The sequence below is a fragment of the Schistocerca cancellata genome, chromosome 2 (genome assembly GCF_023864275.1).
Source record: "Schistocerca cancellata isolate TAMUIC-IGC-003103 chromosome 2, iqSchCanc2.1, whole genome shotgun sequence".
Lineage (NCBI taxonomy): Eukaryota > Metazoa > Arthropoda > Insecta > Orthoptera > Acrididae > Schistocerca > Schistocerca cancellata.
The window spans coordinates 541,665,448-541,691,937 of record NC_064627.1 but is presented as its reverse complement, the minus strand read 5'-3'; the positions used below and the strand labels follow the sequence as shown (position 1 = coordinate 541,691,937).

General features: G+C 40.9%; 1 protein-coding gene across 1 annotated transcript in view; it reads right to left on the bottom strand.

The window, feature by feature from the left end:
• Positions 1-10,734: 10,734 nt before the first annotated feature.
• LOC126162099 (uncharacterized) overlaps positions 10,735-26,490 on the bottom strand; it is a 28,132-nt gene continuing 12,376 nt past the window's right edge. Inside the window, exons 2-3 of the mRNA XM_049918375.1 lie at positions 16,767-17,072; positions 10,735-12,009 (exon numbers count right to left, since the gene is read on the bottom strand). Of these exons, the coding sequence (XP_049774332.1) occupies positions 11,820-12,009; positions 16,767-17,072 (496 nt within the window). The 3' untranslated portion in view covers positions 10,735-11,819. The remainder of the gene's footprint in view (positions 12,010-16,766; positions 17,073-26,490) is intronic.

Genomic DNA, 26,490 nt, shown 5'->3' with positions numbered 1-26,490 from the left:
TGAAGTATGATCTAGGTTTGGGTATAGGATTAGACAGAAGGTTGGAAAAGAAGAGAATATGAAACAAGGAGAAAACCATGAATCAAAGTACAGGTTTATGCTTAACATACTAAAATGGAAAAGAAACATACTAAACAAGAACACAAATATTTGACTGTTTGTTAAAGGATGGTCCAAATACAAGAACTTAGGCATTATGCCATCTGCCATAATACAGGATAATCCTAGTTTTAGTCAATAGTGAGACAAAGAGTAAAAGCCAAGGACATGCTCAAGAATAACAACACAGATGTATAGAAGTAGAGCTGAAGGTATATACTGGACCTAACAAGAATTTAATCAATAGTTAAAAATATGTAGATCAATACGTTGCTGCATGTATAGGTAAAGCTATAAAAGAAATAAGAAAGGTACATTAAAAGAGTGGATTTTGTTAAAGTGAAGAGGTACATCAATATGGTAAAAATGTAGGTAGATGTGAAACATAACATAGAAAATATATGATGTAGTTGATAAGTATCTAGGTTTAGACACACAACAGACAGTTTACTAAAAAGGGCAAGGAATGGGAGACAATGAGAAAAGAAGCATTAGAAGTCAAGTGCATGTTTAAGAATAGCAATGTATGGCAATAAAAGAGAAGTGATACTGGTACATAACAAAAAAAACTAGATGGTATATATAGATTTTACATCAGACAGAAAGAGAGAGAGAGGAGGGTGGGGGGGAGGGGAGAGGGACGGGAGCTGAGGGAGCGAGAGATATATAGAGAGAGGGAGAGATGAAAATGTAGAGAAAGTGGAACAGAAATGAAGTATTTGTCAAATGATAAGTGGGTTCTTAACAGTACAAATAACAGGCTTTGCAGCTGAAGGCATAAATCTTTCAATAAAATCAAGATTAGATGTCTGTATATGGAAGAAACCTAGGTTTAGCAGATACAGATAGAGGTGTAAAAGGGAAGAGAGAAGAAGAAAAAATACTATCAAAAGGCAAGTGCATGCTCAAGGAAATGGCAGTAACCATTTTAAATGAAAAGAAATTATGGATCATGCAGGAACATAGATATCACATGCCATGATGCTAGGTGGTCAAGAACTGTACATGGAAATAGACAGAAGGGTAGAAAAGAGGTGAATAAGACCAAGATAAGAAGAATCTATGAAGGATAAGGGCATGTTCAAGGATACATCATACAACAGTGGAAAATATGTCATGCATCAAACAATATCACAAAGACTAAATGGTGTTGTAAAAAAAGGTTAAAGGTGTTAGGCAAAGGTAGGCAAAAAAGTAAAATGAAGAAAAGAAAGAAGTGAATTTCTTAGAAGATCTGCATAGCTTCAGTAACAGTTTGACATCAATCAAGATAAATTATATTAATCATCAATATAGAGATTGCATGTCACACTACAAAATTATCCAGCTGTTACCAAAAGGGGAGAAATGGTGGTTAAAGGGAAGAGGGTTGGAAACATGCATAAAAGTATCAATCAAAAGATAAATAGAAATTGAAGAGTATGAATGTATGAAAGGAAGATAGAAGGCATACACTGTACTGATATTTAACAAGAACACACTTACCAGAAATAAGAATTAGAAGGAAGACGTGTCAGCACAAAGGTACACAAGGGGTATAATTAACAAAGAACAGGAGATAAGTAGAGTAGAATTTGCTGCAAGATAAGAATGTTTTCAAAAGACAGAGACTACAATTTGACAAAAAAACAAGGTAGCCTTTATGGAAAACAAAATACTTATATAACATTTCATAAGGTATGGTCTAGGTGTAGACACATGGACAGATAACTGAAAATGGAACAAATTGTAGACAAGAAATGGAGGATCAATCAGGGACTAGAGCAAGTTAAAGTAACCCACAACAATATCTGATAATAAAATGGAAGGTATGGATTAATGAACAACATGGAGATTATATGACATAACATAGTTTGGCTCCACATTTCAAGACTAAAGGAACAAAAATGTGAAAGAGAATTAAAAGGAGACAAGAATTAGGATTCTGTCAAATGATGTAGGCATACTCAGTGGTATTAATAAATAACGTTATAACAGAAGGCAAATATTAAACTAGAAATTATATATTAGATGTCTGTATTTGGGTGTATCCTGGGATTATCAGGAGGCCGATAAAGGGGTAACAGAAAAGAGAAGAAAAAAAGGGAAAAACTGAAATGCAGGCTCAAGGGGGTGGGTGCAACTATTTGACACAAGGAAGAAGGCAAGTAGGAAGCAAAAGATAATAGGCACATGCCATAATGAACCATGATATCACCCTCAACATGGGATTTGATTGATGGTTGGAAAAAGGGAAAATGGGAAACAAGAAGAAACATATCTATCAAGACCACATGCATATTCAAAAGCAATACCATACAGCGAGGTAAAAGGAGACATAAGTCAAACAAGAACACAAAGATCTGATGGTACATTAAAGAATGAAGCAGGTGCAAGAACTTAGGAATTATGGCACTTTTCAGAATGCAAGATGATCCAGGTTTTAGCCAAATGACACACAAAGGAGAGAAAAGCAAGAGGATTGGAAACATAAGCAGAGGTATGTGTCCTAATGTAAGGGCTTTCTCACACACTCACTCACTCACTCACTTATTGGTCATACCGGACTCGAGAGTCCATTACCGCTGCAACGTATTTTCGCCATCTGTCCCTGTCTTGGGCCATTTCCTTCCATTCACCTTCAATACCTAGGCTCCTCAAATCAGCCTTCACATTGCCCTCCCACCTATGCCTGATCTCCCCACAGGACATTTTCCCTCTAAGTGCCCTACCAGTACTCTGCGCGCTGCCCTGCCCTCATCCATTAAAGCTACGTGACCTACCCATTGCACCCTACATGATTTAATAATACTGATTATGTCAGGGCTTGAATAGAGTTTGTGAACCTCTTCATTATACCGTTTTCACCATTCTCCGCTAATGTCATCCCTTTTTGCTCCAAAAGTTTTCCTTAAAATTTTGTTTTCAAATACTCGAAATGGCTTTTCTGCACAGTGAGAGACCAAGTCTCACACCCATACAGCGTAATTGGTAGAATAATAGTTTTATATATTCTAATCTTTAAATTCCTACACAATATCCGTGATGAAGGTAATCTATTCAGTGAGAAGTAGCACACATTTCCCGCCCGTAATCTCTTCTTCAGTTCGGATTCAATCTCATTTCTCAAAGTGATGCCCACATCTAGATACTTAAATGTGTTCACTTTTTCAAACAGCATGTCTCCAACTCTTAACATTTCCTGATCTACTGCTGTTGGCATTCTAGTAGTAACCAGGTATTTAGTTTTGTCTTCACTTATCCTTAGACCTACATCTTCACTAGCCTTGATTAATGCATTTGCATTTGCTGTTACAGATTCTTTCCTATCGCTAAAGATTTTTAGATCATCTCAGGGTAACAATATATGAATTTAGACCTAAATATAGTTATTGTATCTAACAAGAATGTAATCGTTTTAGAATTGTGTAGGAGAACAGCTTGTTAGCACAGATATAGATGAAGGCAAGGATGAAATATGAAGAATAGATTGTAAGGGTGAAATTTCTTAATAAACAGAAATGTTCTCAAAGGAACGAGACATTACAAGTTTCATAACAATACAGTGTATGTCAAAATAAAACATAGTTATTACATGCATATTTGTTGCTGATCTAGCGTTATACACTGAGATATATAACTGCAGAGGAAGAGAACAGAAGACAAGAAGAGAAAGATTCTAATAAGGACAGGAGCATGCTCAAGAATAAGAATATATAATAATAAAACAGAGTACTCCATCAAATAAGTGCATACAAATTACACCCTGTAATGTAGGGTGTTTCCAAGTTTCAGGACAGAGATAGAGAGAGGGAAATAGAGAAAGAGAAAGAGAGAAAGAGAGAGAGAGAGAGAAGGGGAGACAATAATTAATAATGATGGATCCTTCAAATGATGAAGGCATGCTCAAAGGAAATAATATATAATATTTGATATTTTTGTAGACGTGATTTATCAAACAAAAAAGAGATATTAGTTGACTGTATATGGGAGAATCCTGGATTAGTTAGAAGTGGATAAAGGAATGACAGGGGAAGAAGAGAGAACAGGTACATAGACATCACATGTAGTACACTAGATGATACTAGTCCCGATATGGAAAAAGTCTGATAGATGTGAGAGAACAGAATAGGAGACAAGAAGAGAAGGATTGGCTAAGGGCCAATGTTCAAGAGCAGCATGAATATAACAATGGATATAAAACATTTATCTAACATGAACACCAAGATTTGTTGCTGTGGTAAATAATGGCCCAGATGTTAGCAAAGGGGTAGACTGAATGTCGAAAGAAAAAAAAAAAAAAAGAAAAGAGGATTAGATGAGAAAAAACGAATCTATTTGGATCAGAACATACTCAAATTTAAGGGGCAGCAGCAGCCTGGCAACAAGGAACCAGGTATGCAAGATTCATGTGCAGAACAAGATGATCTAGGTGTTACTAAGGAGAAAAGCAGTGTATGCAAGGTACAAGAACTGGAGACAATAAAATATGTATCTGCCAAAAGCATACTCAAGAGTATCAAAATATGCAAGTAGAACAGAAGGTATATATTTAACTGTATATTAGATGCTAAGTAGCTTAATTCAGCTGGTATAAGGAATCAACACAGAGATAGGCAAAGAGGTGAAAGAAGAATAGGAAATTTTAGTAAAAATTAAGGATATTCTCAAAGGGAATGGGGGCAAGAATGTGACAATATAGAAGAAAGTAAATACCAATAAAAAGCAGACATTGGTTGCCTTAATACAGGGGCATTCAGGGGTTTGCAATGAGGGGGCAGAGAAGAGAAGAAGAGAGGATAAAATACATGAGCAAAGGCTATTTCATTCTCACGAATGATAATTGAGTAGGAAGCATACATAAAAATGCATATAGATATGAAGGGTAATGTCATGCTACTACTATGATATAGTGTTATTTAAATAAAAGGAAACTATTAATGAAATATAAGTGGAATTGGTATGAGACATAAAATTGAGAGCAATGAAATTAATGAACAACAGCTAATAACAAATGTGAAACACAATAAAGCAAACAGAATGCAACTAAAAAACATGCTTGTCAGTTAAAATGAAAGAAAGCTGTAGGATGGCGATAAATTGTCAGAATAAATATTCAGCATGCAAGGAAAGGAAGGATGACTGGATTTTAACAGTAGGGAACACCAAAGAATGTAACTCATAGTATAGTGCACAGTGAATACATATGTCTCTAATCAAAGAGGTGGAACATGGAGCAGAGAGGCTGTGTGAAATTACCCACAAAACAAACTGTGAACTCAGATTTAACTGGACTGAGAAAAAAAATGTTCAACTTAAAAAAACAGTAATGTTGAACTCTACATTGTGGTCAGAATGGTATGGCATAAAAAAGACATTTAGCCAATGGAGTATGTTATTTAGTATTTTGGAAGATTAAGCTGTGATACTAAATACAGGGAAATAGTGAGTATGGAACTCACAGAGGATAGCAGAAATGAGAGAGTGGCAAATGAAGCATAATCCGTCTACAATAGTGTATTGAGAACAGGCATAAAAAAGTATGGAATAAATTTCTGAGTCTGAAGTTGGAATAGCGTTTGAACAGACAAAATATAGAGTTTTGGATGAAGAATTTTTGGAAAGGAAGTAGGTAAATAATATAGGTAATACAAATATTTGCAGAAATTTGTGGAACAATTACAAAGGGAAGTGATGTATGTTTTATGCTGGATCTCATAATCAATAGGAGAAAATAACTTTTACAATATAGCTTTCAGCATAATAGAAAAAGAAAGCAAAGAAGATAATTATGATGAGTGGGCATACAGGAAGAAAAACAATGTGATGGATATCATAAAAAATGCAAAACAAAAAAGTAGCAACAAGGAGGTAAAATAAGTCACATGCAAGAAAATAAATAATGAAAAAAATTATGAACATCATGGACAATAATTAAAACTCGTTACATTATGGCCAACAATGCAAACATAGTAGTTACAGAAGAGGATGAAATAATCTAAAAACACAGAGAAGTCTTGGAACAGAGAGGTCTAGAGTTTTGACTATATTCAGAAAATAAGATTTGAAAAAATCTACAAGGGGCACATACTGTCAACAGAGGAAATGAGAAATGAGGTACATAACAGGTATCAGTGAAGATTAGTGAAAAAACCTGTGAAATAAGTGATCATATGAAATGCTGGAGATTTAAAAACCAGCAGCAGCTTTTGGATGTGTGTTGCTTTGTACACTACTTTCACAGAGGATAGAGGATAGTGTACTCAAAGTAGGTGTTAAATTCTGAACATTGAACTAAATACAATTACTAATGGATTTTTAGCATTTAAATTATGTAGGGGACATATTTCAAAATGCACAAGATGACACTTGTGTAAACCAATTTGCAAACAAGTGATATGTTTTATTAATGGATATACCTACTTTATTGTTGTATCATTTGACCATTCATCATTCCTATAGGTTCTTCTTTGCAGTGGTATCTCAAAATACTAAGCTTTCACGTGTGAAAGTAAGACCTATATAACTTTTTTTATGCTCAAGTTTATAATCCTCTTGGCTATTAACCAGTGGCAAACCACGTAACTTTGCGCATTAAGGTGAAAAATGTTGTATCAGAAGCCTGACAGCAAATTGGTGTCATTAATTGTTATGCTGTGGTTTAACCATAAAGTTCATACATAGTGAGTCTCAGTGAGGTAGTGGGTAAGCAAGGCCGAATTGCAGCATTTCAGTGACATGTTAGTATTCAATGTGACAGCAAATGTGGCTATTCTTTCTTTTGTCTGTAGGGTTAGATATAGTACTCTGCAGTACATCTTGCTTCCCTGCAAAATAGCTGCTTCAGAATACATGTACAGACAGTTTGCATGCATGCTTTCTTCATCAGAGGCATAAAAGTGTAAGGAAGTAGAAAAGAAAAGGCAGACAAGAGAGAGATGGGTATATTGCAGAGATCTGAAAAATAAATGAGTGAGAATCATTGTGTGACTTGTAAGATAGCTTTTCAGTGTAAGATAATCTAGAACACAGAAGAAATAAGATGATGGTGTGGAAGACAAAATGCAGGGTGAACAGAAAAAACAGAGAAGGACTAGAAAATGGAGAACAAGCAGTGTAGGAAATGAACTAGTAAAAATAAGAGGTACTCTTGGGAAACATTGAGGAGTAATCATATTATAACAAACATCAGAGAAGAAATGAAAAATGAACTACCATACAGATAAAGTTTGGGAATGAATAAAAGAGAGAAATGAACAAAATGAAAATATGATAATGAAGGAAAGACAAAATAATTAGATATGAGAGAGTCCAAAAGAAATAGACATTGTAGTATGGAAGAATGAAAGTTGATTCTAGATGAGCAGTAAAAGGGAAATTAAATGAGGACAGTTTTCATTTCATTCTACAATGAAATAGAATGATAACCACAAAATTACATGTAGCAAAAAAGTGTGTATTGTGTCACTGTTCACTAATTAATAGAAAGCTATACTTGTGCAACATCATATGTGAGAAATAAGGGCCTCAGGGAGAAGGAACTAAAAATTTAAAAGAACTTAAAGCTCACTGTATTATTTTGGGGAAAAATCATATTAATCATGGTAGCAAATGATGATTACTAATCCTGATCAAGGTACTGATGTACATTAATAAAACAACTGACAACTGCACTCAATTTACTTTCACTGCACAATCTGAATCTCTGCCATATGCACGTATTACCAAAAATGTATAAGAGGGTAGTAGCAGAATGATTAACAACTTAATATCACAGACATTCGTCACAATGAAGGGTGAAAGAAAAGAAAGTGGGGTATTAGTCATGAGAATGGTGATAATCATAACACTGGGAGGTATCAACATAACTAATAAGGTTGTTGTATCACAGAAGATATTTGCAAGGATCTAAAGAAACAGTTAAAGTAACATGCACTAAACCTAATACAAATTAGAAAGACCAATAATACAGCTTGTTGCTCCATGATAATACCGTAAAATCATAAGGTAGCTAAAATTAAGCAGCAAATATTGATTATGTGGCTAGTAATCTCATATTTAAAAAAGCAGGTACGATCATTGACAATATAAAGAAAAAAAAACATATCAGTCAGACAGAAGAATTGTAAAACATAACTAGGTCTATTAAAATATGTAAGCCTCAATGATGGAACACATTTTATACCTTTTGTTAACAGATAAAGACTGAAATCAGAACAAAAAGATTCCATACACCATATGCAGTGCCCAGTTTCGCTGGCTGTTGAATAACAGCAACAACAAGAGCAAATAGGACAAGAGGACAAAAGCAATACATCAGATTTACATTAAACAAGAAACAGGAACACTGAATGTAATATTAATGATGTAGTGTGTAAAGAAGACGAAGGTGATTTCAGAATATAAAGAATCTAGTCTAACTTTCATTTTCATCAGTAAACAGGAACAGGAATTGTGCAGATGCATTATTGTTGCATACAGAAATTTACCAGTTACTGACATATACCATTTTCAAATTACAGCATTCCTCAAAACTTTCTGTTATCTTATCCTGTATAAATTCTGTCCAAATAAATTTACTTTTAATGATGTGTATAAAATGTAATAATTTTTGGGTAACAGAGGTTCTGTTAAGACCACTTCCATGGAAATTTGCCTATTGCTCTAACATGTTTGGAAATGAATGAACACAGCAGATGTACCAGTATATGAGTGCTTACACAAGGGAAAACCGACCATGTCCAATTTTCATTTCATTTGTTTGTGTTACTGTTCCTTGATACAGAAATATAAATTAAACTACAGTGTCAGAGTTGGTAACAAATTCATATCACAGAAAGTAGTGCTTGTAACAAACTGAAAGTAAACAATGACATAGAACTGGAACCCCAGAAAATTTTCATTTTTCTGAAAATGTTTCTGTTATACTGAATCACTTAAAACTTTACTTGCTTTCTTAGACTTTCTTGGAATAACTGATTGATGCTACATTTTCAGGTTTCCAGTTGAGTTAGAAGTTCCAATTTTACACATAATATTTCAACAACTAACTTTATTGTCTTCTTTGAGTACTGTGAAGGACGATCTCATACTTGAAAAGGCTAAGGGATGTAAGTATCATGGAATAAAAGCTTGTATGCAGAAAAAAATTCTTATGAAAGAGAATTTTGGATACAGTCTCAAATGTGGCAGTAAACAGAGGTGCAACAGCAACAATACCTCATGGTCTGCTTGGAATAAAGGTTATAAGTGCATGTAAGATCACTGCTAGCAGCACCTAAAGAAGACAATGATATTGTAGCAAAAACTGGTTTACTATCTTCCCTACAAAACTCAAAAATATATTATCAAAACTTGTTATTTTCTCCTTGAAAAATGCAGCGTTCAGAACTTAGACGTCATCTGATACTGAAAGTAATGGACTATGTGGACTATAGATCCACTGTTTCTTCTTCGCACACCTACCAGCTTTAAATATAAACATTTTCTGTTCAAGCAGATTTTGTGTTATTTAATTGTCACTAAAAATAATTTGATTCTGATACCCTACTACTAATAACTACCTATTACTATAAAAATAAATCATTTATGTTGAACAATAAGGAACTTTCTTTGAGTATTATAAAGGTCACTTGACTGCAAAAGGATATGAGTAGGCCTAATTGATGGAAGTATCATTTCAGTCACTGAACTCACGTAATTACTTTTATATCTACATAGTACTGATTATTTAAAAACTTATGAAAAATTATTCAGATAGTACAGTACAGAAAATATAGGAACTTAAGCAGAGAGATAGAAACTATGCTTATATATTTGTGTATAAACAAAAGAAAATTATGCTACTACATACTGCAAACTGTAGTGGGAAATCTTTTTGGAGCTACAGAGCTAAAGAAAGGAGCAACAATTGAACAGTCTATTGTAAATGCAACATATTGTCATGCAACCTATAAACACAGCAAGGAAATTTCTAATTGTTTCATGAAATGTGTTCCACTGTCACATTTTTACTGTCTATTCACACATGTTGAAAAAGCTTGAAACATAAATGACTGAAGTACAAACTACTGACTCTATGATAACTGACAAAACCATTCTAAAAAGTGTACTTGTATGCTACTTCTTGAAGCAGTGTAACAGAAAAAAGGTTATCCATATGCAGTGAACATTAGTACAAGTATTTTGGTTAAAACACAAATAATAACAAATTTGTGTTAGATACAGAAACAAAAAGAAGTTAAATTAATAGTTGAGTGTTGTCTGGACTGACGAAATCCACTTGTGACACAATGAAACAAGACAACATTAAGAAAAATTTTTTGAACACTTACAACACCACAATACCCTGGTTTCCCATTGGAAAAAAAGTAACAAGGAATATGAAAGATAAGGAACAGAAAGAATACACATACAGTACAGTATTACAACTTACCATCTAAAGTATGCTCCAATCACAAGAAGGAAGAAAGAAGGGTGCACAAGCTTCTTCCTCTACATAATGTTAAAAAAAAGGAAAACTTTATCTACAGAAGCTGTAAGAACAGAACCCAGGAAAATAATATCTACAAATCAGTTATGTTAGTGATAGAATTATGTACAATGAAAAAGATAATGATATGGTAATATGAATTTGAAATAAAAAATTTATACAACTCATAGAACCAAGAGCTTTATTTGTACTTGAAGGTAAAAAAAAGAAAAAATCAAAATACAGAAGACAGAAGAAAGAAATTACACCAGAAGGTAAATGTTAACAAAACACAACACATTCATGTGATAGTACATCCCGTGTTGCCAAAACAGTGTCCTTTTGATGATACGTGTAGTCCACCACAGAGCCGACAGTGAAAGTAGTATTAGCAGGGACATGCGTAGTGTGAGGTTGTGATCAGTTGAAGTGCATTCCATGCAGTCAGCTGAAGGCCCAGGAGGTGGAGACCCGACTAGAATTTTGTAGTCTATAGAATTCTCTCTCTCTTTCTCTTAGTACAACGTATTTGACACTATCACAGATTAGGAACAATATTTGATCTCATCAGAGGGTTTCCAGCTAAGTATTTAGTACAAAATATTTTAATGACATTTAGCTTTCACTTACAGTTTAAACGAGTGGATTCACCCTTTAAACTGTGAGTGAGAGTTTTAGAAGCCTCTAGTGTTGTGCAGTAAGCACAGGACAGATTGATGTGGCAGTGATAATGTACAATATTTCTGCCAAATAGGAAACGGAATGTGGCACAGGATGGGAAGAAACGTATGACAGTTCTGTTCATAAAAGCATTGAGCAGATTGGGCAGATATAATAATCTGTGCAACTGCTGTATTGAATTTGCCTAGTCAACATTCCCTCACTAGTTGCTCGGGATCAGTTTTTACCGATAACAATGACAGAGATTTAACTGACGCCAATATACTGCGACCTTGTTTAACTGACTGGCACAAAAATAAGCAAGAATAAAATGGAATATGGTAACTAGGGCCTGAGATTTTTATCCTATGTGTGTAGTTAGTAGATTATATCAGATGTCAAATAAGAAGAATGGACAGAGGTGTAGATATTTTTTTAAAGAATTTAGCTCATTCTTCGAAGGGTTGCCTTTGCCAGAAGTTTTCGATCATTCTATTTTATCTGATAAATATACTAAAGCACACAAGGAATTAGTGACGTCAGTGAAGTGAAATGTGGGCTTGCCGACCGGTGCCACTTTCCGTTTCCCTAGAACGGCCACTTGCCGTTCCTATTTCTTGGCAAGCCTGAAGGCAGAGAAGCTGACGGTGTTGGGCAGCAGTTCCCCAGAGTCCCGCCAGAGAGAAGCGCAGTCACCAACGTTCATCTCGAGCAGCAGTGTGTGTGCACCGCCGCCAGGGCCTGTGTGGACCACGTCATCCCAGGATCCGCCCCCAGACTGACGCCTCTTCAGCGACAACCTGAACAGCCAGACAGAAAACCAGCCACTCAGCAGGGCGTAGTACCACCAGAAAGCTTAACCAACATCTGAACCCTTATTTATTAAGTAATATGAAAGCTTCCTAGGAGAGAAAGCTTCCTTACTACTGAAGACCATAGTGAACTTCCGTGGCTCTTGACATGAATCTTCATTCAGAGCATGCAAAAACTTCACTTGAGGAGGCTTCACTGAGGTGTTCGCCAACCCGATTAAAAGATCTGTCAGATGCTAAATGAGATCCAACAGAAAACGTGAAGGACACTATCTGATCAAAAGTATCTGGACAGCTGTTCGTGGGCAGTAATATGGGGTGCATCCACCTTTCGCCTTAATGATGATTCGAACTCTGCTGGCCCGCATCTCGTGGTCGTGCGGTAGCGTTCTCGCTTCCAACGCCCGGGTTCCCGGGTTCGATTCCCGGCGGGGTCAGGGATTTTCTCTGCCTCGTGATGGCTGGGTGTTGTGTGCTGTCCTTAGGTTAGTTAGGTTTAAGTAGTTCTACGTTCTAGGGGACTGATGACCATAGATGTTAAGTCCCATAGTGCTCAGAGCCATTTGAACCATTTTGAACTCTGCTGGAGACTCTTTCAGTGTGTCTGAATGTTTGTGGAGGAGTAGCAGCCCATTCTTCCTCTTGATACGAAACCAGAAAGAAGTGATGCTGTGTTCTGCTGCAAAATCAACAGTTAATTGATCCTATAGCTGTTTCATTGGGTTCAGATCCGGTCCCTGGTCAGACGGTCCACTTCAGGAATGTTACAGTCGACAAACCATTGTCTCATAGATGCTGCTGCATGACAGGGTGGATTTTCGTGCTGATACAAACAGCCATAGTCTGGGAACTCAAAAAAATGTTCAGATGTGTGTGAAATCTTATGGGACTTAACGGCTAAGGTCATCAGTCCCTAAGCTTACACACTACTTAACCTAAATTATCCTAAGGACAAACACACACACCCATGCCCGAGGGAGGACTCGAACCTCCGCCGGGACCAGCCACACAGTCCATGACTGCAGCACCTTAGACTGCTCGGCTACTAGTCTAGCAACTGATCCTCTTCTGTATGTAGTACACTTTGCTGTAAAGCGTGTTTATATCGTCCTCCATTTAGCATTTTCTTAAGCACAATAATGGCACCACACAGCAACCACGAAAAACACCCTCATACAGTAACAACAGCTTCACTGTAATTCACTGTTGGTATCACATATGATCGCAGGTAGCATTTCACAGGCACTCGTCAAACCCAAAGCCTTACATTGGAAGGCCACAGAGTATAACGTGATTCAGCACTCCAGATCATTTGTTTCCTGTCATCCATTGTCCACTGGCGTCGCTTTTACATCACCTCAAGGGACGCTTAGAATGGACTACAGAAATGTGTGGCGTATGAGGAGCCGCTCGATAATTCTAGCCCATTCTCTTTAACTTCCTAAGCACAGTCATTGCGCAAGCTGAATTGCTGTTAGCACTTTGGAACTCACAAGTGATTCCTTCTGCAGATTTAATGCGATTCATTACAGCCACCCTCCTCACTTCCTGTCCGTCAGTGTAGAGGCCTACCTGATCTTGGTTTAGCTGCTGTTATCGTTTCACCTCGCTTAACAGTCACATCACTAGCGGTCGACATGGGCAGCTGTGGAAGGGCTGAAACGTCCCTGATGTTTTTTTTTTTTTTACTTTGTTCAGGTGCATCCAGTGATTAGTTCACGTTCGAATCAACTGAGTCCTCCTAACCGAACAATTATGCTGACAAGGCAATGCTCCCTGCATCCTTTTATACTGCCGCGTCTGCCTCTTGGACAATCTAGTGGTCAATGCCGCAGTACTTAAAGTGTCTGGACACTTTTGATAAGATAGTATACAGCACGAAGAGGATTCATAAACATTCGTATAGGATTCATAAACTCTGCTACACATTGTTTTAATATACGTCTCCATTTCTTATAAATTTAATTAAAATCGTTTGCCTAAAATTTCTCCATTGCTTGTAATCACAAGCAGTTAAAGAACGTTTGAGTTTTATAGGTTGTAGCAGGAGTGAAACGTCAGGTGCACTCGATAAAATGTGGTTCATCAGTGACGTCTTAAAATTGAGATCATAAGTATAACGTGGTCCTCCATTAACGTACTCTGATGGTCACTTGAGGTTGATTTGAGACTCGATATTTATAGCGACAAGTTAAAGACAGAATTAAAGGACAAGTCGCATAAATCAATGGAAGTTTGCGGTTTGGTGTCGGCATTGTAAGACCCCGATTTTTATCATACAGACACACACGTAATCTGTTACTTAGCATGGCAGTTCTACCGGTTTCCGTGGTTTATCGTAAACGCGCGTGTTGTTGTGTGTATGAGTGTGATTTAGTGAGTGGATGGATGGTTGAGGTGACGGAGCTGACGAATTACCGTTCCTCTGACCACATGCCGCGTGTTCCATATGCGTTGCAGCACGGCTACATAAAAACAAGTACCCTCATAGACACCAGCCACATCGCACAATTGAAGCCCTTTCTGGGCGTTTGGGTGAACATGGGTAGTTTCGGACAGATAACCCCGAAGAGAGGCGGCAGACTAGGCATACACTAGATTTGGAGGACTGGGTTCTACAGTATATTGACACGAACATTGGTACAAGCTCCAGGCAAGTGGCCCGCCAACAGCCTGTAAGCCAAAGTAAGATTATGTGCAAGCTCCAGGCAAGTGGTCTGCCGACAAGGTGTAAGCCAAAGTAGGATTATGGTCTCCTGCATGAAAACCGCTACTATCCCTATCACCTGGAGTGAGTGCAAGTGGAAAACAGTTGTTCTGGTTTCTCATTTAGTCAGCACAATGGGTGTTTCTCTTCAGTTAAATGTTAGAAGTAGATGGCTCCATGCTCAATCTAATAATCTTCAACTCCTCCACTGCACAAAAGGCACTCCATCCAGATTAGCCGAAAAATTTTAAAATTTGTGGAAACAAGATGTAAACGAACAACTCGAGCATGTTTGAGGAACGCTTGTGCGTTTATACAGGAGCGATAATTGACCTTGGTAGTGGAAATCGGGCATCCAGAAGCAAGTTTTCAGAATCGATTTCGGTTGATCAACCAACCAGAAACGAATTGGGAAGTCTGGCCTATGAAATTCGGTTTTGGGAGCCCCATGTAAACACGGTGAATGTGGCGGTAGCCCCAACGTTGCCAGTTGTCTGTGTAGGCAACAACTGGAGCGAGTGGTGGGGGACAGAGGGAGGGAGAGTGCAGTGGCACACCGCAGAGTACACAGCACCACAAGGGAATTACCCGAAGGGACGGGAATCGGTCATGTGATGTACATGCGTAGAGAAAAAAAAACACAGTTACAATTTCCAAAAAATTGGATGATTTATTCAAGAGAAAGACCTTGAGAAATGGAGCAAGTCGATAATGCCTTGGTCCACCTCTGGTCCTTATGCAGACAGTTATTCTTCTTAGCCTTGATTGACAGAATTGTTGGATGTCTTCCTAAGGAACATTGTGCCAAACTATGTCCAATTGGTGCTTTAGGCCATCAAATTCCCAAGCTGGTTAGAGGGCCATCATGATCCAAACGTTCTCAATCGGGGAGAGATCTGGTCACGTTGCTGGTGAAGGCAGAGTTAGGCAAGCACGAAGGCAAATAGTAGAAACGCTCGCTGCGTGCGGCAGGACGTTATCTTGCTGAAATGCAAGCCCAGTATGGCTTGCCATGAAGGGCATCAAAAAGGAGCGTACAATATCGTCGGCATACCGCTATGCTGTAATTGTGCCGCGGACGACAACCAATGGGTTCTGCTGTTACAAGAAATAGCACCCCAGACCACCATCACTCCTGGTCGTCAGGCCGTATGGCGGGCAACAGTCGGGTTGGTGTCCCACTGCTATCTGGGGAATCTCCAGACGAGTCTTTGCCAGTCATCGGGGCTCAGTTCGATGCAAGACTCATCACTGAAGATAATTCTACTCCAGCAAGTGACATTCCCAGACCAAAACGTGCCTCGAGACGCCCGAGACAGTCGTGGGTTACCGACCGGCCTTTGCTTGGCGTCCGGCTCAACAACCAGGAGCGATGGTCTGGGGTGCCATTTGTTTTCATATCAGGGCCCCCTTGGTTGTCATCTGCGGCACCCTTCCAACACAGCGATACGTCAACGATTTTCTGCACCCTGTTTTGTTGTCCTTCGTTGCAAGCCACCCAGGGCTACATTTCAGCAAGATAATGCCCGCCTGCACATGGCTAGAGTTTCTAATGCTTGCCTTCGTGCTTGCCAAACTCTACCTTGGCCAGCAAGGTCGCCAGATCTCTCACCAATTGAGAACGTTTGGAGCATTGTGGGCAGGTCCTGCAACCAGTTCGGAATTTTGACGATTTAACGCGCCCTGTAGATGGAGTTTGGCAGGATATTCTTCAGGAGGTCATCCGAGAACTCTATCAATCAATACTAAGCCGAATAACTGCTTCCTTGAGGGCTAGAAGTAGACCAAGGCATTATTGACTTGCTCAATTTGTGAAGCTCTTTCTCTTGAATTAATTATCCAATTTTTCTGAAATTATAATCATTTGTTTGTCTGCACATGTAAAAGAGATCTACCGATTTTCGTCCCATTCGCGTAATTCCTTCGTGGTGCGTCGTTTCTTTTTGTCTTAGATTGTATTATCCACGTGCCAATGCGCAGAACGCATCGCACAGCAGTTTCTCGCTCGCACACGAAGCAGTATAAGATGCAAACTCACTGAGCGCCGGCGCCGGAGAAGGCGATCTGGTAGACGCCGGGGCAGAAGCAGGTGAACTCGCCGGTGTGGCGGCTCCAGCCCAGGCCGCGCCGGTCGGAGAGGTCCGCCTGGAAGGTGAGCGGGCCGCTGGCGCTGGAGTTGGCGAGGTGGCCGACGCTGGAGAAGCCCAGCACGCCGGAGCAGTCGAGCGCCGCCGCCAGGTTGCGGGCGCCCACCAGGCCGGGCGAGGGCGGCTCGCCGGACACGGCCGCCGCCGCCGCCCACGCCGCCCACAGCGACGCCCACACGACGCACGCGCGCACCGCTCTGCAAAGGCACGCGCCGCCTGCTGTCCAGTACGTCTCTCTGGCGACGCGCGCTCTTCACTCGCCTACCACTAACAGGGAGGGAAGCTCACACACAACGGGTGTGATAATCTTTCGCACGACTGAAGCAACGGAAGATGGGGTAAAGTGGCCATGGCGGAAAACCTGGCAGTTACATATTTTTTGCCCTGTACAGACCTGCTGCCCAGTGAGCAGTGGCCAAACTAGTGCTACTATAAAATTTCTTTCACACCATTGCGCCATCTGTTACAGCAGCTGTATGTAGAATATTTGAATTCAGAAAAGTTTTGGTTGCAAATTATTTCTTGATCAACAAGGAAATACGCCTTCGCTGGGAGTCTTCGCATTATCTTCAAATTTTCCTTTTACAACATTTTAAAACTGTAAATCGGCTCTGTGCTAGACTGAAGCACGCATTGAATCAGATGAACCCACAGAGAAAGAAGAAAAGGTCTCTGCGGGTTCATGTGATTCAACGCGCGCTCCAGACTAGCACAGAGTCGTTTGATATGTTTTCAAATATTGTAAAAAGAAAATTTTAAGATAACCTGAAGACTCCCCACGAAGGCCAAACTCGTTGTTAATAAAAGAATAAATTGTAACCAAGACTAATTTTAATTCAAATTGTGCTAATGTACATTGTTGTCAGTGAGTTTGGCAGAGGAAGCTTGTCCCCTTATTTTTTGATAAAATCTTTATCGAGTTTCAGCCGTCTGGTACAAAGTAAATTATTTAACTATTATTGTTGTTACCGCACTTATTCGTATAGTAATACCTCTTTAGAATATCAATGTTTAACCCTCGCACAACCAAGAAGGAGGTAAGGAGGGGGTACTTTATGCCCAGTTTTTGAAAATATTGTAACATAGTTTTTTTTATATTTTAGAAATTAAAAAAGTATTTATTGTTTTTAATGAATTCTGCTACCAGATTACATACATGTTTTAAAATTTTCTGTTAAACTTAAACGAAAAACTTAAGTGTTGGTAGTAGATGCCACTTTTCCCATTGAATGTCATGCTCACTATTTTCATGTTCAGGACTTACCGATACATCAGTATTTCTGTAAAATGTATGTTTTGAATTAAAGTCAATAACCATTAAAGGAATTTGCAATTAAAAAGAGACTTGTGGTGGTCATAGTACAGTTGGTATTACACATCATTGAATGTGTCTTGATATTGCTATGAGTGTGCAAAAGATATTTTCAGTTTGTGGATGTTGCTTGCACATCAAAAAATGATTCAAATGGCTCTAAGCACTATGGGACTTAACATCTGAGGTCATCAGTCCCCTAGACTTAGAACTACTTAAACCTAACTAACCTAATGACATCACACACCTCCATGCCCGAGGCAGGATTAGAACCTGGGACCGTTGCAGCAGCGCGGTTCCGGACTGAAGCGCCTAGAACCTCTCGGCCACCGCGGCCGGCCTTGCACATCAGAACTTTTTTTTTAAAAAAAACTATGTTGTTAACGTAAAGTAATGTGTGTTATGGAAAATGCGTTGATATTCGTAGTGTCAAACAATATCCTTTGGCCTACAAATGTGGTTCCTTGTTGTTTCTTTGGTTTGATAGTATCATGCGCGAACCACTAATGCCCACATGTCGTCTGATCGGGAAATATAACCACGCTACTCATCGCAAAACGCAACCATAATGCTTAGCCAATAAGATTTAGTTACTTTCAGATTCACGCGTAATACTAAATGTTAGACTGACTGCTAGACAATTTTACGTGTACACAGCTATCGTCTATTATTATATTCTTTTATTAAGATTTTGAATTAATTAATTTACATTATTTAATTCCGTCTCCATTCTGTTATAGTTGGCCCAACACAACAATCTGACTGAACAGGGTCCGCTGCAGCCGCGTAGTATGGTTTCAGATGCTAAAGCATCAAGGTGCCTAGAACACGCGTCCGAAAATCAAAACAACGAAAGTGAGTTCCTGTTACAATGACAACGACTGCGTCACGCCCTTTGGTAGGGAAAAGTGATAACCCTAAGTAAGCTTTCAGAAAAATGCATATAGTTTATATAAATTACCATCTTTTTCACTTAAAATATGTAGTGTGATACCTTATAATACTGTATGTAGATTGAAAATGTGTACATGAAAAACTTCTGTCAATAACCACTGTTTAGTGAAAATTCAGTTTCCTTTCGAGTAGTACTTCACAACATCTTCCCGTACATACCTGGATTTAAACAATGCGAGTCTAGTACAGTGTACGTCTCAAGCGTTTTCCAGAAACTGAGTTTCAAAGCTTTACACGCCTGTACAGTAGCGTGACAGCCTTGGAGGAATGGTGTTAGCGCAGCCGCACAAAGGCGAAGACTAGGAGTTTCGCCGTATTGCATTCTAGTCTCGTTCTTTTTTTCCCCAGTCTTCCACAAGACATCTGTATCGCTACGTGGAGCCGTATTTCTTCTGGAAGGAACAGTGATTATTATTGTAGCCATAATAGTACATTTGTGGCGAGGCACAGAGAACCTCCTTCGAATAATATTCGAGAGCGTGCTGTAAAGTAAAGTCTCTGCATATCTTATTCTGTTTTCATTGTGGGTTGACGTATTACACGTAGTGCGTGTTACTCGGCCGACTTTCCCGCTTCGCCGATGCAGCTTGCAACCCTTGGCGCTAGAGGGCTCTGAATTGTAGTGTGTAACGTAGCAGTGTGTAACGTAACTACGTCGGAGCGTGAGAGACCTACGGAAAACTGAAAGCACGAATTCGAAGAATTCGTACTCACATGGAGCACCCACTCCTTCAACGTGAAAGTGCCAGACCACAAACGACCGCTGCGGCGTCTGCAACGATCCGGCGTCTTGGGTTAACTGTCATCGGTCAACCTCTACACAATATCTACTTGATCACATCCGATTTTCATCTATTTCCAGAACGGGTTGGTGTTTACAGTGTGTTGTTTAAGAACACCTTCCAGGATTTCACTTCGGTAGTGATGCGGTGCAGGCAGAGGCGAAGTTGTGGCTCCGCCAGGAAGTCGAACATTCTACAGTGATGGTATTAACAAACTTGTCTCTCGTTAGGACAACTATGTTCGCCGCCAGGGTAAGTACGTTGAGAAATAAACATGTAGACATGAAGAATATAAATGTAGAATGTTAGCGAAGTTTGTTTTATTTCAAAATCTAAAAATGGTTCAAATGGCTCTGAGCACTATGGGACTCAACATCTTAGGTCATAAGTCCCCTAGAACTTAGAACTACTTAAACCTAACTAACCTAAGGACATCACACACACCCATGCCCGAGGCAGGATTCGAACCTGCGACCGTAGCAGTCCCGCGGTTCCGGACTGAAGCGCCAGAACCGTTAGACCACCGCGGCCGCCATTTCAAAATCTCTTAGAGTTTTCACATGAAAAATTCGGAGGCATTACTTTTCAGCACACCATCGTACAGCGTATTTCTATTGCTTTTGGAGCATCAATAGAAGGGAAATGTAGCCACTATTCGTGAAATGGGCCGGGATTGCCTACTTCCTTACCTATTGTTTGCAGGCAGCGTCATTTCGATACCAAAAATCATAGCGCTCTCAGTCACCAGTTTCCAATCGCTGAGGAGGCTCGTTCGCTGATGTTACCAGGGTTTTCAACGGTGGTTGTAAGATGACCATACGAGTGTTTGGTAGAGGATTAGAAAAAAAGTTATGAGACCCGGACGCCGTAGGGGTAGCCTTGTAGTCAGCTGCATTAGCCAGTTACGTTAATTACACTCGTCGGTAGCTGACGCTCATCAAAGTTTGTGCCTCGGTTTCTAGAAAACGCTTAACAACAGCATCGTGCTGGAGCAGATTTTGTTACATCTAAGTATGTACTGTAACCGTGCGAGAAATGAGCACAATCGGTTACTCGTTGTACGTATGATTCCTTTGTAAGTCGGGCTATGACGTTTTAAGACGGACATACACTCCTGGAAATGGAAAAAAGAACACATTGACACAGGGTTGTCAGACCCACCATACTTGCTCCGGACACTGCGAGAGGGCTGTACAAGCAATGATCACACGCACGGCACAGCGGACACACCAGGAACCGCGGTGTTGGCCGTCGAATGGCGCTAGCTGCGCAGCATTTGTGCACCGCCGCCGTCAGTGTCAGCCAGTTTGCCGTGGCATACGGAGCTCCATCGCAGTCTTTAACACTGGTAGCATGCCGCGACAGCGTGGACGTGAACCGTATGTGCAGTTGACGGACTTTGAGCGAGGGCGTATAGTGGGCATGCGGGAGGCCGGGTGGACGTACCGTCGAATTGCTCAACACGTGGGGCGTGAGGTCTCCACAGTACATCGATGTTGTCGCCAGTGGTCGGCGGAAGGTGCACGTGCCCGTCGACCTGGGACCGGACCGCAGCGACGCACGGATGCACACCAAGACCGTAGGATCCTACGCAGTGCCGTAGGGGACCGCACCGCCACTTCCCAGCAAATTAGGGACACTGTTGCTCCTGGGGTATCGGCGAGGACCATTCGCAACCGTCTCCATGAAGCTGGGCTACGGTCCCGCACACCGTTAGGCCGTCTTCCGCTCACGCCCCAACATCGTGCAGCCCGCCTCCAGTGGTGTCGCGACAGGCGTGAATGGAGGGACGAATGGAGACGTGTCGTCTTCAGCGATGAGAGTCGCTTCTGCCTTGGTGCCAATGATGGTCGTATGCGTGTTTGGCGCCGTGCAGGTGAGCGCCACAATCAGGACTGCATACGACCGAGGCACACAGGGCCAACACCCGGCATCATGGTGTGGGGAGCGATCTCCTACACTGGCCGTACACCACTGGTGATCGTCGAGGGGACACTGCATAGTGCACGGTACATCCAAACCGTCATCGAACCCATCGTTCTACCATTCCTAGACCGGCAAGGGAACTTGCTGTTCCAACAGGACAATGCACGTCCGCATGTATCCCGTGCCACCCAACGTGCTCTAGAAGGTGTAAGTCAACTACCCTGGCCAGCAAGATCTCCGGATCTGTCCCCCATTGAGCATGTTTGGGACTGGATGAAGCGTCGTCTCACGCGGTCTGCACGTCCAGCACGAACGCTGGTCCAACTGAGGCGCCAGGTGGAAATGGCATGGCAAGCCGTTCCACAGGACTACATCCAGCATCTCTACGATCGTCTCCATGGGAGAATAGCAGCCTGCATTGCTGCGAAAGGTGGATATACACTGTACTAGTGCCGACATTGTGCATGCTCTGTTGCCTGTGTCTATGTGCCTGTGGTTCTGTCAGTGTGATCATGTGATGTATCTGACCCCAGGAATGTGTCAATAAAGTTTCCCCTTCCTGGGACAATGAATTCACGGTGTTCTTATTTCAATTCCCAGGAGTGTAGATAAAAGTAAAACAAGCGTAATAGATAGAAGTCGAATTGGAATTGGCATTTTAATCTTAACAGAATAAAATGTAGCGTACTGCGTATAAGCAAGCGGAAAGACCGTTATTATTCGATTGCACAATTACAGAGCAAACATTGCACACAGTCACATTCATTAAAAATCTGGGAGGGTGTATGGAACGATTTAAAGGGGAACGACCACATAAAACTAATTGTAGGAGAGGCTGACGGCAGACTGTCATGCTTTTTAAGAATCCTCAAACAGCATAATCCGCTCGTGAAGTAGGTACCTTAAAAACACTGGTTTGACGGATACTTGATTATTGATCCTTACTCTGGGATCTTTAACTAGTACGTTTTACAGGGAAAACACAGGAGATCCGAAAGGGACCAGCGCAACGAAACACGGGTACGTTTTTGTAATAGCGGAAGATTCACAGAGATGCTCAACTATTTCCAGTGGCACACACTACAACAGAGACAATTTTTTATTGTCTGTTTGGTTGCATCTATTTTATAAAATTAGCGTTTTTGGTTCAACATGAACGATCTTCAGTCCTGTATCGTTTACGAGGCTAACCCGTCTAACAGCAAAATTTACATTCTACGAAAGTAGTAATTTTATAAAATTAATGAAATCAGGACGCACAACAGTAAGTAGTGGATTTCGTCTAGGACATTATGTCAGCTTTTACAGCAAAGGCGTCGTAGATGAGGATGTTAGTGTTTAACGTCCCGTCGACTAGGTGGTCATTTGAGACGGAGCTTAAGCTCGGATTAGGGAAGGAAGGGGAAGGAAATCGACGTGCCCTTTCAAAGGAACCATCCCGGCATTTGCCTGAAGCCATCTAGGGAAATCAGGGAAAACCTAAAGCAGGTTGACCGGACGCAGGTTTGCACCGTTGTCTTCCCCAATACGAGTCCTGTGAAAGGCGTTATGGATCATGGTCTGGTTCACCGTTGCAAGTCAGAGAGCGTACATTCCTAGAAGAGAGGACGCCTTATCTACATCTCGAGGAAATACTACGAAGGTAAGATCACAAAGATCGGAAGTCGCACTAAGGTTCACCAAGAGCCGTTCTTTTCGCACGTCCTTTGCAACTGACAGAGACAGTTGTGGAACTAGGAAATGAGGGCCTGAAAGTAGTGGATTAGTTTTGCTATTTGGCCTGAAAAACAGTTGATTATGGTAGAAATAAAGAGGAAACGCAATTCAGACTAGCAAAAGCAATAAAAGTTTCCAAAAGAAAGAAAAACGTTTCAACATCAATGTGAAGTGTTAGGGTGTAGTCCGGAACCGCGCGACTGCTACGGTCGCAAGTTCGAATCCTGCCTCGGGCATGGATGTGTGTGATGTCCTTAGGTTAGTTAGGTTTAAGTAGTTCTAAGTTCTAGGGGACTGATGACCACAGCTGTTAAGTCCCATAGTGCTCAGAGCCATTTGAACCATTTGTTAGGGTGTCTTCCTGGAAGTATAATGGCTATCTTTTTTTTTTTTTTTTTTCAAGATCCGATCGGTGACAAAATCAAAACCACAGTGAAAATTCAACGAAGCTCTCCACGGATGCGTAGTGCATGCTCTTCGATCGCGTCACATCGCACTATTCAGTTCTGAGTGCACAGTGAGCACTTACAGATGCGTAGAGCAATGGTGTCTCCGACCAAGGGTGAAGTGCACGCTGTCATTTCATTTCTTCATGATCAGGGGTTCCGCCTGATTTCATGCAGCCCTCCTTACGTGTCTGTCATGCGGGAACTTTGAAACAAGACCTACAGATGTTAACGATGCTGACGGTCAGGTATAAAAGCGCGTGTGAACGGATAATCGTATTCAGCTAGTGGACCGGGCAGTTGGAGAAAATCGTCTACGAAGGCCAGTTCACAACAAGTAACGAGGAAAATGCTCTGCTGCACACAGCAGCTGCAAAAAAAGACGCTACTACAGCTTTTTCGATAGGAAGTGTCTGCTTACCCACTGCCTTGGTTCCCTTTGAGTTTCACCTCCCTGCTCACATGAACTATGAGGACAGCATTTTGGTACAGACAACGACCTACAGACCAGTATACAGAATTAGCCGAAATCAAAGGCGGCTGCCTTCTATGACGAGGGTACTGGAAAATTGGCACAAAAAGCTACGAGAAAAGTGGAAGTCGGAGAGGCAACTGTGTAGAGCAGTAGCTGGAAGGTGTAGCAAACTGTTGCAAATAAAACATTTGTTTGAGAAAACGTGAACTTCTTAGCCAAGATTGGTTATGAGAAATCTTTATTATCGATTACTAGTCCCGGTAAGCGTGGTTAGCAGATCTCCGTAAAAGGTTATTACATGTCTCTTATACCAGCTGTACAGGAACTCTTTCTAAAACATTGCAAGTATCTCAGGAACAAGAAGAAGGCTGTATCGGGAAGTTAAGGTTAAAAGCACAATATACAGTGTACTTCGCCAAGACATCTAGACAGCGTGCCCTGGCTGCAATAAAGTTCGCACTAGTGTGTGATATAGGACACATCTGGAGAATTACTCTGTATATTCTGGGTTTTAACCTTGACTTACCCCTGCATCTATCTTCTCGTCCCTCACATAGCTGGCAATATTTTAGGAAGAGTTCTTGTGTAGCTGATATAGGAGCCATGTAATAAACTTTTATCGAGATCTTAAGATGGTAGCCACGCTTGCAAAAACCAGTAATCGACAATAAAGATTGCTTGCAAGCGATCGTGGCTAAGAAGTACATCTTCTCTCAAGTCATTATTACAGATCGTCCATTACCACTCAAGATGAGTATACTAATGAAAAACATTTGTGGTTTTTGACTGTGGTTTCTATTTCGCGACCGACTGGGCATCAGAAGAAAAGAGTCCTTATTTGTATCTGAAGTGTAGCCTGATGCGGGACTGAAGCGTGGACAATAAACAGTAAAGACGAGAAGAGCACAGAAGATTTTGAAATGTAGTGATACAGAAGAATGCCAAAAACTAGGTAGGTATATCGGCTAACTAGTAGAGAGGTACTGAATCGAACGGGAGGGAAAAGACCTATAAGGCACAACCTGATTAAAAGAAGGGGTGGGGGTAAGCACTGAGTAATGCCGGGGGAGGGGGGCTGGGGGAGATATAAGTTCAAATAGTTGGGTTAGCTAGGCAAATATAAGAAAATTTGCACAGAACAGACTTGTGTAGAGTGTTACATCAAACGAGATTGATGACTACAACATCAATAAGCCGGTCTTTTCGTAAGTTAGTTGGTTTTGGAGAGAGGACCAAACAGCGAGGTCATCAATCAATCCCATCGGATTAGGCAACAATGGGGAAGGAAATCGGCAGTGCCCTTTCAAAGCAACCATCCCGGCATATGCCTGAAGCGATTTAGGGAAATCACGGTAAACCTAAATCAGGATGGTGGGACGCGGGTTTGAACCGTCTCATAGGAGACTAAAACATAAGCTTCCGTGTCGATTTTTACATCTCCACCTCGCAAGGCAAGCTTACGTACGGCATGTGGCTGTGTTACCAGTACGTCTCGCCCCTCCCCAATCGCTCTATCCACGAATGATGTGCGGGAAGAACTAGCGCTGGTAGGCCGCTGTACAAGCTCGAGTTCCTTTCGTTTTGCAGACTCAATCAGTTGTTGAGTTATATGTGTGTGTGGAGGGGGAGGGGGGAGGGGGGGAGAAGGGGGGGAGGGAGAAATATTCTGTAGTTTAAGTCTTCTTGTTGTACGACCGCTCGCAACTGTGTCTCCGTTATCTGGCTGCCTCTCTGGTAGTGTGGAGTAGCCTGACCAAGGCAGTCCCTCACGCTGTCTAAACACATCCACAGCGGAACTTGCAACTCGTCTCACAATTTTTTCTACCTCTTCTGTTACCGAATCCCAGTACGAGTATCAGTACTCGAAAATTGGTTGAATGAGGGAATTCCATTTCCTTAGGATTTCTAGAAAAAATATTTGTTTGGGAACCACTTTCCTTGTAGCTCGTGATCGGTCCATCCCACGGTACAATGTTTGTACCCCACTGGTGACGCTGTGTTCCA